General features: G+C 51.1%; 1 protein-coding gene across 4 annotated transcripts in view; it reads right to left on the reverse strand.

Annotated features, from left to right (window-relative positions):
• The window catches only part of NF2 (NF2, moesin-ezrin-radixin like (MERLIN) tumor suppressor), a 45931-nt gene that overhangs the window by 10476 nt on the left and 21003 nt on the right, over window positions 1–14452 (reverse strand). For 3 of the 4 annotated variants that reach the window (XM_079322816.1, XM_079322818.1, XM_079322817.1), the window contains exons 9-14: window positions 12135–12209; window positions 10548–10661; window positions 7671–7793; window positions 7126–7343; window positions 6014–6119; window positions 846–976 (exon numbers count right to left, since the gene is read on the reverse strand). In XM_079322816.1, the coding sequence (XP_079178942.1) occupies window positions 846–976; window positions 6014–6119; window positions 7126–7343; window positions 7671–7793; window positions 10548–10661; window positions 12135–12209 (767 nt within the window). The remainder of the gene's footprint in view (window positions 1–845; window positions 977–6013; window positions 6120–7125; window positions 7344–7670; window positions 7794–10547; window positions 10662–12134; window positions 12210–14452) is intronic. The other variant, XM_079322819.1, reaches the window with a different exon arrangement.

Genomic DNA, 14452 nt, shown 5'->3' on the forward strand with positions numbered 1-14452 from the left:
TCCCTGGACACCTGCAAAGCCTCCAGCTCAGGCCTCCAGCACTCAGCCTGCTGTTAACCCTTTCCACCACCATGGGCAATTCCAGCCTGAGCAGGAGCCAGGGTTCTACACAGAGAGGAAGAGCAGGGCTCTGAGCTCACCTGTGAGCAGGTGGCAGGGACAGGCCCCCACCAGGTAAAGGCTCAGCCAGGACAAGCACAGAATTGTTCAGGCTGGAAAAGCTCTCTGAGGTTACCAAATCCAATCATTCCTCAGCACTGCCAAGGCCACCACTGCCCCATGTCCTCATGTGCCACATCCACATGGCCTTTACGTCCCTTCAGGGATAGAGATTCCAGCACTCCCCTGGGCAGCTGTGCCAGGGCTGGACAGCTCTTTCCATGAAGAAGTGTTCCCAAAATCCACCCTGAGCCTCCCCTGGCCCAGCCTGAGGCCGTTCCCTCTCCTCCTGTCCCTGTTCCCTGTTCCCTGAGCCCGACCCCCCCCGGCTGTCCCCTCCTGTCAGGGAGTTGTGCAGAGCCACAAGGGCCCCCTGAGCCTCCTTTGCTCCAGGCTGAGCCCCTTTCCAGCTCCCTCAGCCTCTCCTGGGGCTGCAGCCCCTTCCCCAGCTCTGTCCCTGCCCTGGACACGCCCCAGCCCCTCCAGGTCTCTGCTGTCAGGAGGGTTCCAGAGCTGCCCCAGCACTGGAGGTGCCCCAGCAGGGCCAGAACAAAGCAGGGACACTGCCCTGCTCCTGCTGCCACCCAGGGCTGGCACAGCCCAGCTGCCCTTGGCCTTCCTGGCCACACCTGGCTCATGTCCAGCACAAATCCCAGCCCAGCCCAGACTGGATGCATGCCACGTACTTCTCCTTCTCGATTTCCATGGACAGCCTCTTCATGTCTGTATCCTTGAAGTCAAAAGAGAGGCTCTCACTGATGAGGTTGAAGCTTGGCATGTCAGTGGGCAGTGCTGTGGTACTCGAGTTCATGGACTGCTGAAGAGAGAGCACAAGTTAATCACTCTGGGCCACACAAGTGTCACTACAGAGATGTTCTGCAACATCAGAGCAACACTTGAGCCCAGAGTCCTGAGCATAAAATCAGCCTGGAAATCCTCTTGCTCCATTCCCAATACGCTCATCAATTCAAAGCCATTGCTCCTCCAGGACTCTTTGCAGTCCTAAAGGGGAGACAAAATACCACCTGCCTTCAAAATCTATTGACAAGACTTGGTAAAATCCAGGCTTTATCACTGCTGTGTCACTTTAAGTTGGACAGAAGTTGCCTCTTGGGAGTCATCTGTCTGCTATTTAACATTCCATCAGGTTTCTAAAGTTCAAGCTGTGAGCAGGGACAATGTAAGACCCCGTGTGACAGCAGAGTCCTGCACTCCACAGCTCCCCAAAGCCTGAGCAAAGACCAATGTGACCCCAAGGATGCCATTCCAGCAAGGTCCATGGAGAGGTACCAACCCATTTTTATCTCCTCAGTAATTTACAGCTCCAAATGTTTAGAAACCACTTCTAGATTCAGCTGGAAATGGAGATAACACAGCAAATTACTCCTGGAATACCTGAGCAAGGATTTGGGACTTTCTTCCTCCTGCAAAAAGCTTTGCTATCCCCCAGTGACACACACTGCCAGGCCCTCAGATTTTATCTTCTCCTGAAAAATGACCCTTCTTCCTCTCAGTCAAAAATTCTGTCACACCTCTAACAAATGGGCTCATTAGGAGGAGAGGAAAAGCCTGCTGGAGTCATGGCTCTGCTCCTGCAGCACTCTGGATGAGGTGGCAAACAGGGCACACGTCAAGGGTGGCACAGCAGCATCAGATGGGGCTGAGTCACAACTGCTGCCAGCCTGTTCAGCCCTGCTCTGGGATTTGAGAAATCCAGCCTAGCATCCCAAAGATCCCCCACCCCCTTCCTGGATGCTCCTTCTTGCTTTAAGGGATTCCTGTAAGGAAAACAACATGCCCAAACCTGAAATGGCACTGCTCTAACAAATGAGAGTTTGAACTTCCATTGGCTCTTTCTTTCCCTCATTTCTCCTATTTGGGATACTCCAGGCACTGTTTTCAGTTAGCTCCTCTTCAGCAAGACCTGCAAGCACTGGGGTGACAGATTTACTCTGCACAATAAGCTGCCTCTTCCCTCAGCACCAGCCTGGAATGCACAAACAGCCAGGGCTCCTTCCCAGCCTGGACAAATCTGAGAGGGACAACATTTCATCGACTGGCGAGGCTGGAACACAAACACCTTGGACAAGCATAAACAAGGGGGTGCCTCCAACTGCACCTGGCCTGGCTGGAGCCTTCCAGGTGAGTTAAGACCCACATGACAAGGAAACCCAACTCCTTCCTCCCCCTTTGCTGCCAGCACAGAACAAAGCCACATTAATTCTGGAGCAGGCGCTGGAAGGGACAGCTCAGTACCTAAATTCCAGTCTCGAAGGAAAGGGGACAGGTCTGCCAAAGCACTTAACTGATTTAAATACTTGCATCCCATTGACATTCAAGTCCCTTCCCTGTAAGGAACAAGGGCGTTCCCAAAGCCCTTCCCACTGAGCTTCTCCCATCCCTGCAGCACAGGGAAGTCAGGAGGAGTCAGGAGCATCCCAGCCAGCCTGCTGGCCTTCAAACAACCTTTAGCTTGTTTTTTTTTCAGTACAAGCTTTGTTGGGTTTTGTTTTTGAAAACTCCCAACAGCAGCAGTAACAGTTGAGCAGGAATTTCAGTTGCTGCAGCCATTAAGACCTGAGCCAATTTATCAGAGCTGCTACAGCCACTACTTCCATCTCTTCCCTTGGCATTGCTCTACCATGGAGCAAGGAAAAAAATGGTGGAGAAGCCAGAGAGCAGCAGGAGTGAGGAAGAGTATGGGAAAAGCAAAGAGTGGTGCAGGGCTCTCAAAGGCACAGGGTTGGTATCTAGAGCAAAGCATTTAACAGAACCATGGAATGGTTTGGGTGTGAAGAGACCTTAGAGCCCATCTTGTTCCACCCCTGCCATGGGCAGAGACACCTTCCACTGTCCAAGCCCCATTGTGCAGCCTGGCCTTGGGCACTGCCACGGATCCAGGGGCAGCCACAGCTGCTCTGGGCACCCTGTGCCAGGGCCTGCCCACTCTCCAAATATTCCCAAGGGAACAATTCCTCCCCAATATCCCATCCAGCCCTGCCCTCTGGCAGTGGGAGCCATTCCCTGTGTCCTGTCCCTCCATCCCTTGTCCCCAGTCCCTCTCCAGCTCTCCTGGAGCCCCTTTAGGCCCTGGCAGGGGCTCTGAGCTCTCCCTGGATCCTTCTCCTCTCCAGGTGAGCACCCCCAGCTCTCCCAGCCTGGCTCCAGAGCAGAGGGGCTCCAGCCCTTGCAGTGTCTCTGTGGCTCCTCTGGACTCTCCCCAGCAGCTCCAGGTCCCTCCTGTGCTGGAACCCCAGATCTGGAGGCAGCTTTGCAGGTGAGGTCTCACCTCAGTGGGACAGAATTCCTGTTGCAGATTCCCAGTCATTTGTAATCCTGAGCAGCTCTTTCAGCAGGTGCTGTTGTTTCTAATCTAGGGCCATGGGGTGATAAAAGGGACAGGGAACTTTTCCCATATATGTTTCCTCACCTGGAACAAACTGCACAGCCCTGTTCCTGCATTACAGCAATTTCCTGCCCTTAGCAGAGCAAGCACCACGCTGGCAGCAGTCATGCCTTGGATCCCTCTGGAATACAGAGCAAGGAGGAGGATCCAGAGGGAGCACACAGCAGGTCAGGAGGTTTCCCCTGCAGGGAAAGCTCCTCCTGGTGCTGCCACTGCCTTTATTTTGCTACTCAGGAAATTTGGGCAAGCCCAAACCAGCCACTTACAGCTCCCACAGGATCAGAGAGAAGGTGATTGCCTTTATCTGGCACCTGAAGGGCACTGAGGGAGGCAAAGAGCTGCAGCCAAGTCCATAAGGAATGAGCTGTTCTCCAAGCCCTGACGGCCTGAGACTCACATGCACATCTCACTTCTCATGCATCACCTACCAGTGACATTATAAAAGCAGCCTGGGCTTCAAGGACTAAAAAGACACGGAAACAAGCTTTAAAGAACAAGGATTGGAGACTGCAAAGTTGAAAAAGATATATATTTAACTGTTTCCTTTGCCTTTACTGCAGCAGAGAGTTAGGTCAGGGATTGGACTAGATCTCTTTAAGGGGTTTTTCCAACCTAAATGATTCTACATCCATCCACTCCCTCCTTCCTCTCTGGCTCTTGTAAACTCCTGCTGAGCTCAGTGTCAGGGGACAACACAGCACAAGTCTGGGACCATGGAAAAGAAAAAGCCCAATGCTACACCCTTGTTCAGGAAGAGAAAAGTTGGAATCCTGCACCATTCTTCAGAGCGGTGGAACTCAAGTCTCCCAAAACCAGCTTTCAAAACAGGGACCCTCCATGTGCTGGCAATCCAAGGAAGTGTGACAGAGGGTGGAAGAGCCCAGCAAGGTGTTTTCACCTGGATATGGACATGCTGGTCACACCAGCCTCCTGACATTGGAAAACAACAGCCATGGAGTCTGTAGCATAGCCCTCATTCCAGGGCAGGGAGAGGGGCAGGAGGAGCAGCAGCTGCATGAGGGGACTCAGCCACCAAAATGGGGAGGAAAAAAGCATTTCCCTTCCCACCAGGCACTGGCAGCCATGTCTGGAAGGCCAGGGCTCTTTAGGGAAGGCAGAGGACACAGCCCCATGTGTCTGGAAGTGGCAGCTCTGCCTCCAGGCAGATGCAGCTGGAGGGGTGGAGCTGAGCTCCATGCAATCCCACAACATTCCCCTAATGAGGCTCTAATTCCTCGGGAACAGAGAGCACAACCACCCAGCTGCTCCCCTGCACTGGGATTTTGGCACAAGGGTTTTGAGCTGGGACTCTGCTGGTTTCACTGAGGATGGACATGGCAGCATGAGGGAACATGGATGTGGAAGAGCTGCCCAAATTTCACCCTGGCTGGTGTAGCCACACAACACAGTTCCACTGAGGACAAGTGTCTCCCTGTGCTCAAGTTAAAGCCAGAATTAAGGAGCTGATGCATCCCAGAATTCTAGTGACTTGTAAAAGGAGGAGCACTCCAAAGCTGGGCTTTATCCAGCACTCACTTCACTGAGTGTCCCAGAGCTGAGAGCACCTGATTATTTTCCATCACTGTTATTTTTAACAGCTTCCAAATATTCTTGCAGTGAACTCCAGGGAATTAGGATGAAAAGTTGCTTCATCTCAACCCCTCTCCAATCTGCTCCTATAAAGCTTCCAGTGAAAGGGGGAAGGAGCCTGCAGGTACAAATTCAAACCTCGGTGCTGGTGCATCCATAACTCCCATGTCAAGCCTATTCCTGACGCTCTTCCCCATCTCCCAGGCCAGGAAGGAACAGGTGTGAGCAGCAGGGTTGGGGGCACCTGATGGGGTTTGCAGGCACAATTAGGAAGCAGAGCAGAAGAACTGCCAGACAAGTCAGAGCAATCAATGGTCATCTAGTCTGGCTTTTCAGTGCCCGGCAGGAACCAGGAGCAGATGCTGCAGAGGAAGGTGTGAAATCCTCTTAATGGACAATTATGGAATAATCTCCCTTCAAGTAAGTTTTTTTTCCCAGCACATAAAGGTCCAGTTTATGCTCAAAGAATGAATTCAGAGGTTCTGAGCAGTGTTTATCCCACCTAACAAGAATAAGGACATATTTGACCCTATTTTAAAGGTTATTGCTAAGCTGGTGCACTCCACACGTGCTGGTAAAGTGGCTCTGACACAGCTGCTAAATTGGTTTAAAATTTGCTGCTTTAATTTTACCAGTAGCTCCTTTGCTCTCATAGCAAGAGGTGGGTGGGAAAAAAAAAAAAAAGAGCATAGTAAAGTTCTGCTGGATGAGATGCAGGGATGAAAAGGGCAAGCACTGCTCAGGATTTCTGAGCAGCAATGAGACAGCTCAGCCCCCTCCATGGCTGGGATGGAGAAGGAGGCTCCCCCAGGCTACACAGAAGGCAGGGAACTGGGAATTACAGCACAAATCTCTTACTGTGTAGGAAGACTTGCTGGTGATCTCCAAGAGCTTCTGCTTCGCTCTGCGCTCCGACTCACGAGCCTCCTGAAGGTCCTGCTTGAGCTGATCAGCCTCCTTTGCCCTGCAAAGACCAACAGCAAACAGCAAATAGCAGACTGCAGCCAGGAGGAAGGAGAGGATGGAGAACAGGATCACAGTGTGGAATAGGCAGGAGAGATGGAGAAGGGCTGAGGTCATTGGAGCAGAAGGGCTGGCACCCAGCAGGCTCTCACACAGAGAAGAGCAATCAGCTGGAAGGAAACAAGGCTGATCTTTTACTTGCTCACTGCCACATTCACCGTGGGACCTGGGCTCAGCTATCAGGAGGATGGAAACACCAGTTTCAACAAGAAGCAAAGACTCTGTTCAAGGCTTTGAACTCATGAACTCAGAACTCATGGCTGGAAAGGAGACCTAAACAACTGAGAGGTAAGTAGATGAGTAAGGAGAGAATAGGGAATGTAGATCTACTATCCAGAGGAAGAACAACCCCCAAATGTTATTACTAACATCATTAAATGTGGAGACTGACAGGCATTCCCAATTACAGAAAATGAGAGGCCTCTCTCACTGCTTCTTTTGATACTCCTGTTCTGTTCCCTTGTTCAGCCCCTGTCCCTCAGTCTCTGGTCACTCACCCTGATTCCCTGTTGGCCCTCTGCCCTAACCCTACCCTTGTGACATGCCCATGTCCCCTGGTAATTGGTCTCTGATGCTCTCCCTGCCCTGCTCATCTCATGTATTTAACCTGGACCCTCACAAATTACCCGGCCTTTGTTCCCTGAACCATGGATGATGCACAAGTGTGGCTGAAATAAACATCTCTGTAAAACCCCTGCAAAGGCCCTTCCTGCTTTCTTACTTACTATCACCCCAATCAACACCAGATGCAACAGTTAAATACTTTGGGGAATGCAGAGGAGAGCTGCAGAAAGCACCCAAAAGCAGAGCTGGTTTTTGGAGAAAAACCAGCTGGGCCAAAGGGCCATTTGCTGTTGGACATGTGGGAAGCTGAGGGGAGACAACAACTCAAAGGGGTAACTTGAAGGGGGTGGAAGCAAAGCAGCTGCAAGGCTGTACCCTCTGACCTCCTCTCCGACTCCTCGGCCATCTTCAGTGCCAACATCTCTGCCTCCAGCACCTTCTGCTCCATCAGCCTCTTCTCCTCCTCGGTGCGAATGGCCGTGGCCTTGATGCGCTGCATCTCCTGCTCGGCCTCGGCCGCCTTCTGAGCCAGCAGCTTGGCCTCCTCCTCTGTGATCTGCGCCTTCTCCGCCAGCAGATCCGCTGTCTCCTCCGACCTCATCTGCCAATTGCAGCACATGAGGCCACTGAGCACAGCCAATGTCTGCCCAAATGTGCCCCGGAGCAGGCCCGAGCCGCTCGCTCCGACACGCTCCACAGAACCCCTCCCTTCCGTCTGCTGCAAGGCTGGATGTGCCCAGGCTCTGTCCCAAATCATCCCCGCTGTGCTCCTCCCCAGCAGCCCAGCAGGATGAAATAGCTCCATGCAGCCCCTGGCAGCAGGTTGGGAGCAGTCTTTGGGCAGTCACAGAGCACTTCCAAATGGCTTCTGCAATGGAAAGAGTGAGGAGCAGCTGCAGTGCTTGGGAAACGGCCTCCAGGGACCTACCAGAGCCTCGTTGGCCATGGTTGCCTCCTCCTTCAGCTGCATCAGCCTCCTCTCCAGCTCATCCCTGGTCCTCTCAGCCTCTTCTCTCATTTGCTTCTCTCGTGCCAGGCACTGTCGTTCCATCTAGGAAAAAGGGATTGGGGAAGTGAGGAGAAAAACACACATGAGGAAGGTTTTCCATGGATGAGAAAGAGCACTGCTGCCTCCTCTCTGCTTAGTGACAACGGGAACATCCCAGGACTGGGGTGACCTGATCCAAGAACAGAATCATGGGATCACTCAGGCTGGAAAAGAGCTTCAAGGTCATCAAATCCAACTGTTCCCCTAGCACAGCCAAGGCCACCCCTAACCCATGTCCCAAGGTGCCACATCCACATGGTTTTTTAACCTTTCCAGGGATGGTGATTCCACCACTGCCCTGAGCAGCCTATTTGATGATCACTTGAAAAGTGCCAGTCCTGAGACAATTCCCATCCTCTGCTCAGGCTGTCGCTCACAGCATGGCCACAGCAGCTGCCTGCAGGTGACAGTGTCCCCAGACAGTGCCCTCCTAGGCTGAGACACAGGGCAGACCAGGACAAGTAGGTCTCAAGATCTCCAGCTTAACTCTCTGGAGTTTCTTACAGTAGGACTGGGCTTAAGGACAGTCTGAAGGCATCTCTCAAACCACAACACGTGGCAGGAGGCTGAAGGACAAGTTTAGCTGCTCCTTTTGATCAGATACCCAATCCAGCTTTCACTTCCATTTGTTCAGAGGGAGGTCACACACAGTGCAACCACCTCTGGCAATTCCTGGATACAACAAGCCCTCTCCATATGCAGGGAACAGCAATGCTTCTCCAGGAGGGGAAGTTCCAAGCCACGAGAATCTGCCAGCCCTTCCCAGAAGATGCTGGGAGGGTTGTTGTGCCCAGGGACTGCCTCTTCCCTAGCCAAGAGCCCAAGGGAGCCATTGGGCTAATTAACACACTGAGTTTAATCCCTCCAGCCCCACAGGGAATGGGGCATTATAAATATCCATGCTGCAGCCAGGACAGGAGACCTGCTGGGTTTAATAAGGGAAGGAAGTGAGACAAGCCACATTTCTCTGCTCCTTGGACACCAGCTGTGCTCTGAAAGCGGGACGCCCACTGTTCCAACTGTTCTGCTTCCTTCTATTAAAGGTTCCCCTCATTAATTATCATTATGATCTGCATCCCGCTCAGGACTTCCATTAACAAGAATTCCTGATCTAATAGGACTATCTGAAAGCAGTTAACGATTGTGGATGCTGGGAGGGAGCAGGGAGCAGGGCAGCCAGCTCACACAGGAGTCTGACTTTTCCCATGGAGCCCACGTGCTCTGGATTTGGGAGCTTAGGTGAAGCCATAAGCTGCTGCTCCCTCCCAGAGCCCTCACCTCTTCCAGCAGCACAAATAAGCACAGGATCTTGGGTGTGGTGTTATCCAAACACATCAAAACCTCACAAGATTCTTGGCATTGTTAAAGTTGGAAAAGTCCTCTAAGCCCAACCATTATCCCAGCACCACTGTGTACACCACAAAACTATACCCCTTAAGTGCCACATCCACTTTTGAACTCCTCCAGGGATGGTGACTTCACCACTTCCCTGGGCAGCCTATCCCAATGCCTGACCACCCATCCCTGAGGCTGTCAGGACACTGAGCTGCTCCTTCCAAGGACCTTGTGCTCCACTGAGGACACGGCTCTGTGAACACAGTGGTGGAGGGGTGATGGCTGGAGGCCTCAGAGTGCTCTTCCAACCTCAATGGTTCTTTAGTGCCAACTCTTTACAGACCAGAGGAATCCCTGTGGGAAGCACAAAGTCCCTCTTCCCCAGTGGAGCTTGTAGTGACTCAAGTCCAGACCTCTCCTGCCACTCCATGAGCTACACCAGGGAAAATTGCCTCAGGAGGTGCATGAAGGACAAATCACATCCCACCTCCAGCCCAGCTGAGCACCTCAATACTACACAAGCACCTTGGGAGGTACATGAAGGACAAGACACATCCCATTTACAGCCCAGCTGAACACCTCAGCACCACACAAAAACCAAGAGGAGCCTAAAGAACAAGTCATGTCCTACCTCCAGCCCAGCTGAGCACCTCAGCACCACACTAGGTTTGAGAGAGGTCCCTGAAGGACAAGCCATATCCCATTTCCAGGCCAGCTGAGCACCTCCACCCCACACAAGCACCTCTGTGGCCACCTTCAAACCCAGTAACACCCAGACCTGTGAGCACAGTCCCTGCTGGGTGCAGCAACTGCTTTGGCTTCTCCTGCTCCTCTCTAGTGGCTTCCCTGCCAAAGGGCCATTTATATTCCAAGCACCAGTGCTCAGATTAGCTGTGTGGGTTTCAGTGAGTAGAAAAGGTCTACAAGCAGAAAACAATGATTCATACAATTCAATTTGCTGATCTGTGCTCGTGGGCTCCACGCTGCCCAGGCTGACCCGTGGCACAGAGAGAGGCCAGCATGGAATCAGCTGGAATTTGCATTCCAGGCTGCACAGCCTGGAATGGCAGCATGCATTCCATCACCCTGCAATTAGAAATGAGGCAAAGAGCTATGGCAGAGCACAGCTCCCCTCACAGCCCCTGATTTATCAACTGTCCCGACACACAGGTCTTGCCATGCACTTGTGGACACCCAGAGCAGCTCTTCCCTCCTGTCCTCTCAGTTTAATTCCCAAACTAGGAGCTGAACTCAACCTGCAGAGCCAAGCTGAGATGACTGGAGAGCTGGGAGCAGCCTACTAAAAAATGTTCAGCTGGACCTTCCCTCAAAGCTGCTCTGATGTCATTCCAGAGACCTGTCCTTCCCAAGCCCATTTGCATTTCTGATTTTGGCTCACTGCTTATTGGACATGTGGCTCACCTGCTTCCTGGCCTTCTCCTCCCTGGCCTGTGCTTTCATCTGCTGCACCTCCAACGAGTCTGCCTTCCTCCTCCTCATGAAGAGGTCGTGGTTCCCAATGCACAGCTGAAGGATCTGTTCCAGTCAGGGGTGAAGAGTGGAGAGAAACAGCTGTACACACGATGGCAATGAGGTGGTTTGTATTCTTGACACACAAAACCACTAGAATTGCTTTGATTTGGTGCTTGTTAGTGTTTCCACCCACTGAGCTCCAACCCTGCAAGCTCTCACAGCTGTAGGAGGGGCAGGGAGCCAGGTCCCACACCAAATACCAGCTCCTGGGTATAGCAGCTCTTCACAGAGACCAATTTTCTGTGCCTCCAGCACAGCATGGGTGTTGTTTTACACCCACTCTAAAAAGGCAAGAGGCCAAATAATGAAATAAAAATTTCTGCCTGGTCCCCCAGTTCTCACTACCCCCCTTCTTTAGGCTCAAGATGAACTTGCACCTTCTCAGTGTACGTTTAAGGCACTGAGATTAAAAAATAAATTAAAAGAAAAATAAAAAGAAAGGAAAACCACTTTCCACTTGGACAAACAGAAGGGTTATCAAAATTTTCCATCTCCATCTTGCATCTCCAGATACCTTTGCTGAAGGGATTTGAGCCCAGTATGGCTGTATCTCTGGTAAGGACCAGGGAGGTGGCAGTGCTAGAGAAGGGTTAGCACAAGGTGGGCACACAGAGGAGTGAAATTTTTTTTTTTTTGGCAATAAAAGCAAGATTCTAAAATTGGATTCTTTTCTAAAGGACTGATTTACATGCTCTTCTTCCATTTCATAAAATCACAGAATCGTGGAATGGTTTGGGTTGGAAGACACCTGAAAGATCATCCAGTGCCACCTGCTGCCATGGGCAGGGACACCTGCCACTATCCCAGGTTGCTCCAAACCCTGTCCAACCTGGCCTGGGACACTGCCAGGGATGGGACAGCCACAACCCAGGTCACAAATGACTTCTCTGAAAATTTCAGCACTATGAACCTGATGATGCAGGGAATGAGGAAGCCCCATTTCATATGGAACACGAAGCACAGCCAACAACCAGGACTGCAAAGGTCCCTGGTTGGAGACAATGGATACAAATCCAGAATATCAGCTAAAGCTGGTCTCCAAGATGGACAGCTCAGTGCAGCCCATCCTTGTCCAAGAAGAGTGTCCCCAGGAGGAAAAGCTAGGACTCTGGTAAAAGTGCCTCCCAAAACAGGGAAAACTACAACACAGGGCAGAATGGGAAAGATCCATGTGGGAAGAAAGGAACTGAGCAAAGCTGGGAGTTGGATTTACTAAGTGCTTCCATTATTTAGATCAGCTGAAAGCCAAGAGCTCTAAAAGGGAGCACAAAAACAGGGGAGGAGGAGAGGTTCTGTAGAGCAGCTTGTCTTGAGTCTCTCTCTTCCCTCCTTCAGTGAGCAGTAACTGCTACACCCCATCAGAAGCACACAGCAGCAGCTCCCTCTCAAAGGAAAAGCCCCAAAAGCTCGTTGTCTCACACTCTCTGCAGAACCCACTGCTGTAGGCAGTAAAAAAAGACTTGTCTGTGCACTCACCAGCTTATTCACACGCAGCTTTGATGAATTGAATTTAAAAACATCAATCTTTTTGTCCAATGGCTTAATCGTAAACTGAAAAGGAAAAAATAAAGAGGGAGAGAGTTATCAGAGAGTGGTGCATTTAATAAAAAGGCTGCTATAAAATTCTTCCTGAAAGCTCTGGCTCAGAGCAGGTCAGCAGGGTCAGACACACGGCTCAGAGCTGTCCCTGTGGCTCTGAGCCAAGAAAGAGGACTCGCATCAAAAGCAGCCAAGGAGACAACTGTTCCTCCAGTCAGGAAAGCATGGGGGCCACAGGAGCTGCTGTTCTCTGCAGAGAGCCCTGCACAGGTGGGGGGTCAGCTCAGCACCTCCCCAGGCAAGATGCTGCTCTCCTGGGAGCTGCAGGGAACACAGAAACCACAGCAGGAACTCAGGATGCTTCCAAAGGGAGGAAGAACCAGCTCAGCTGACTGATGCAACCACAGAATCATTAAGGTTGGAAAAGCCCTCCAAGATCATAAAATTCAAACATCAACCTGACCATGCTCACCCTCAAACCATGTCCCCAGGTGCCACATCCACACTTTCCTTGGCAGTCTGGGCCAGGGTTTGACAGCCCTTTAATGAAGAAATTTTCCCTAATATCCAACTCAAATCTTCCCTGGCACAACTTGAGGCTGTTTCATCTCATCCTGTCACTTGTCACCTGGGAGAAGAGCCTGACTCCCACCTGGCTGCACTCCCCTGTCAGGGAGTTAAAAGTGCAGGAGAGCTGCATCAGGACCACAGCAAGGAGCTGCTGCCCTTCCCACTGACACCTCCACTCATAAGAGCTCCCCAGAAGAATTTTCCATACATTTTCTTCTCCAGAATTCAGCCTTGTCCTAAGACTTCCCCACAATTCAAACTTTTATTCCCTGGCTCTAACTTGTATTCACACTCCATGTGCCAAGCTCTACCCATGGCCTGGCTTCACCCTCTCCAAAGCTCTCCCACAGTGGCTCTCTTGACAGGCCAGTGGTGGCACAAATCCCTCAAGGGCTTTGGTAATGCAGCCCTTGGATGGAGAGAAGTCTGTGCACTATCGCAAAGGGTACTTGAAGAGATGGAGTGCTCTGCAAGATGGCATTTTTTAGGAGACATGCACATATTCTATCACTCCCCCACACGCTACAGAAATAACGGGCTGAGGAGCTGGAGCAGACAGAGTGTGTCCATTAGAGTGGGAGATCTGTCAATACATGGCCCTGCCTGCAAAGGCCCCTGCCCTGGCACTGCCTGGCTCTGGCAGTTTAAGAGCCAATCTTTTAAGACTTTCACAAAAGCAGACGTGCATGAATGTCCCTGGATTTGGGCTCCAGCAGAGCCCCCAGCAGCCTCTGAGAGCAGCAGCAGGAATGTGCTGGGAGAGGAATTTCAGCTCCCTGTGAACAGTCAATCTTTGTTAGGAGGGATAACCCCCAGTGTGGTGTCAGCAGAGCTGCTGTTCCCAGTTACTGGCCCTGTTTGTATGAGGTCAGGGTGGGCACCTGATTACACAGATGATTGAGCTGGTGGAAGGGATTCATCTTTCCCTGCAGAGAGCTCTGCTACAGTCCTGTGGCAAGGCTTGCTTATGGAGGGGTCAGTCCCTGCATTCTGGGGACTCCCACTGCACTGTCACAGGCAGGCAAGCTTTGCAAGTCACTCTGTGCTGGGCTTTTCTGCAGAGTCGTGAAGCTCTTTAAGGAGTAAAGCAAGTGGAGACAATTCCAGCACAGATTTACTGCTTATAAAACTTCACAAGACATGCAATAAACGCAGCTGATGAGAAACCTTTAGCTGCTCCCCTGATCAATATCATGTTTAGATTAGAAAACCATTTTTAATTAAGAAGTTAATTCTCTTCCTTACCATGAAAGCAGCTGGTTTCTTTGAGCAGCTCTCTCAGACTTACAACGGAGCTACTCAGTCCCTCCTCCTCAGCCACTTGCACTTCTGTTCTCAACTAGGTTTTGGGGGCCAACAATCCCAAAGACTCATATTTGGACTCTGGATTTAATAAATAACTATCTGACAGAGGGCTTAAATTGCTTAACTTCCTAAAAATATTCCAGCTGCTATGTCAAGCCCAGCAGCCTGAAACCCAAGATGATGTAATGAGATGGCAAGAGCTCTTCTCCCCAGGAATACATCACCCTCTATTCCATAATACTGGATATATCCACAGTAATAAATACCATAATATATGCAGTAAAGAAGAGATTTTAACTTCTGAACTCTGGTATTTGGGCTAAGCACATCAACAGCAATTTTGGGTTTTTGAAAAGATTATTACATAGAAGGTTTGAAAC

Source organism: Erithacus rubecula (assembly GCF_903797595.1).
Source record: "Erithacus rubecula genome assembly, chromosome: 19".
Lineage (NCBI taxonomy): Eukaryota > Metazoa > Chordata > Aves > Passeriformes > Muscicapidae > Erithacus > Erithacus rubecula.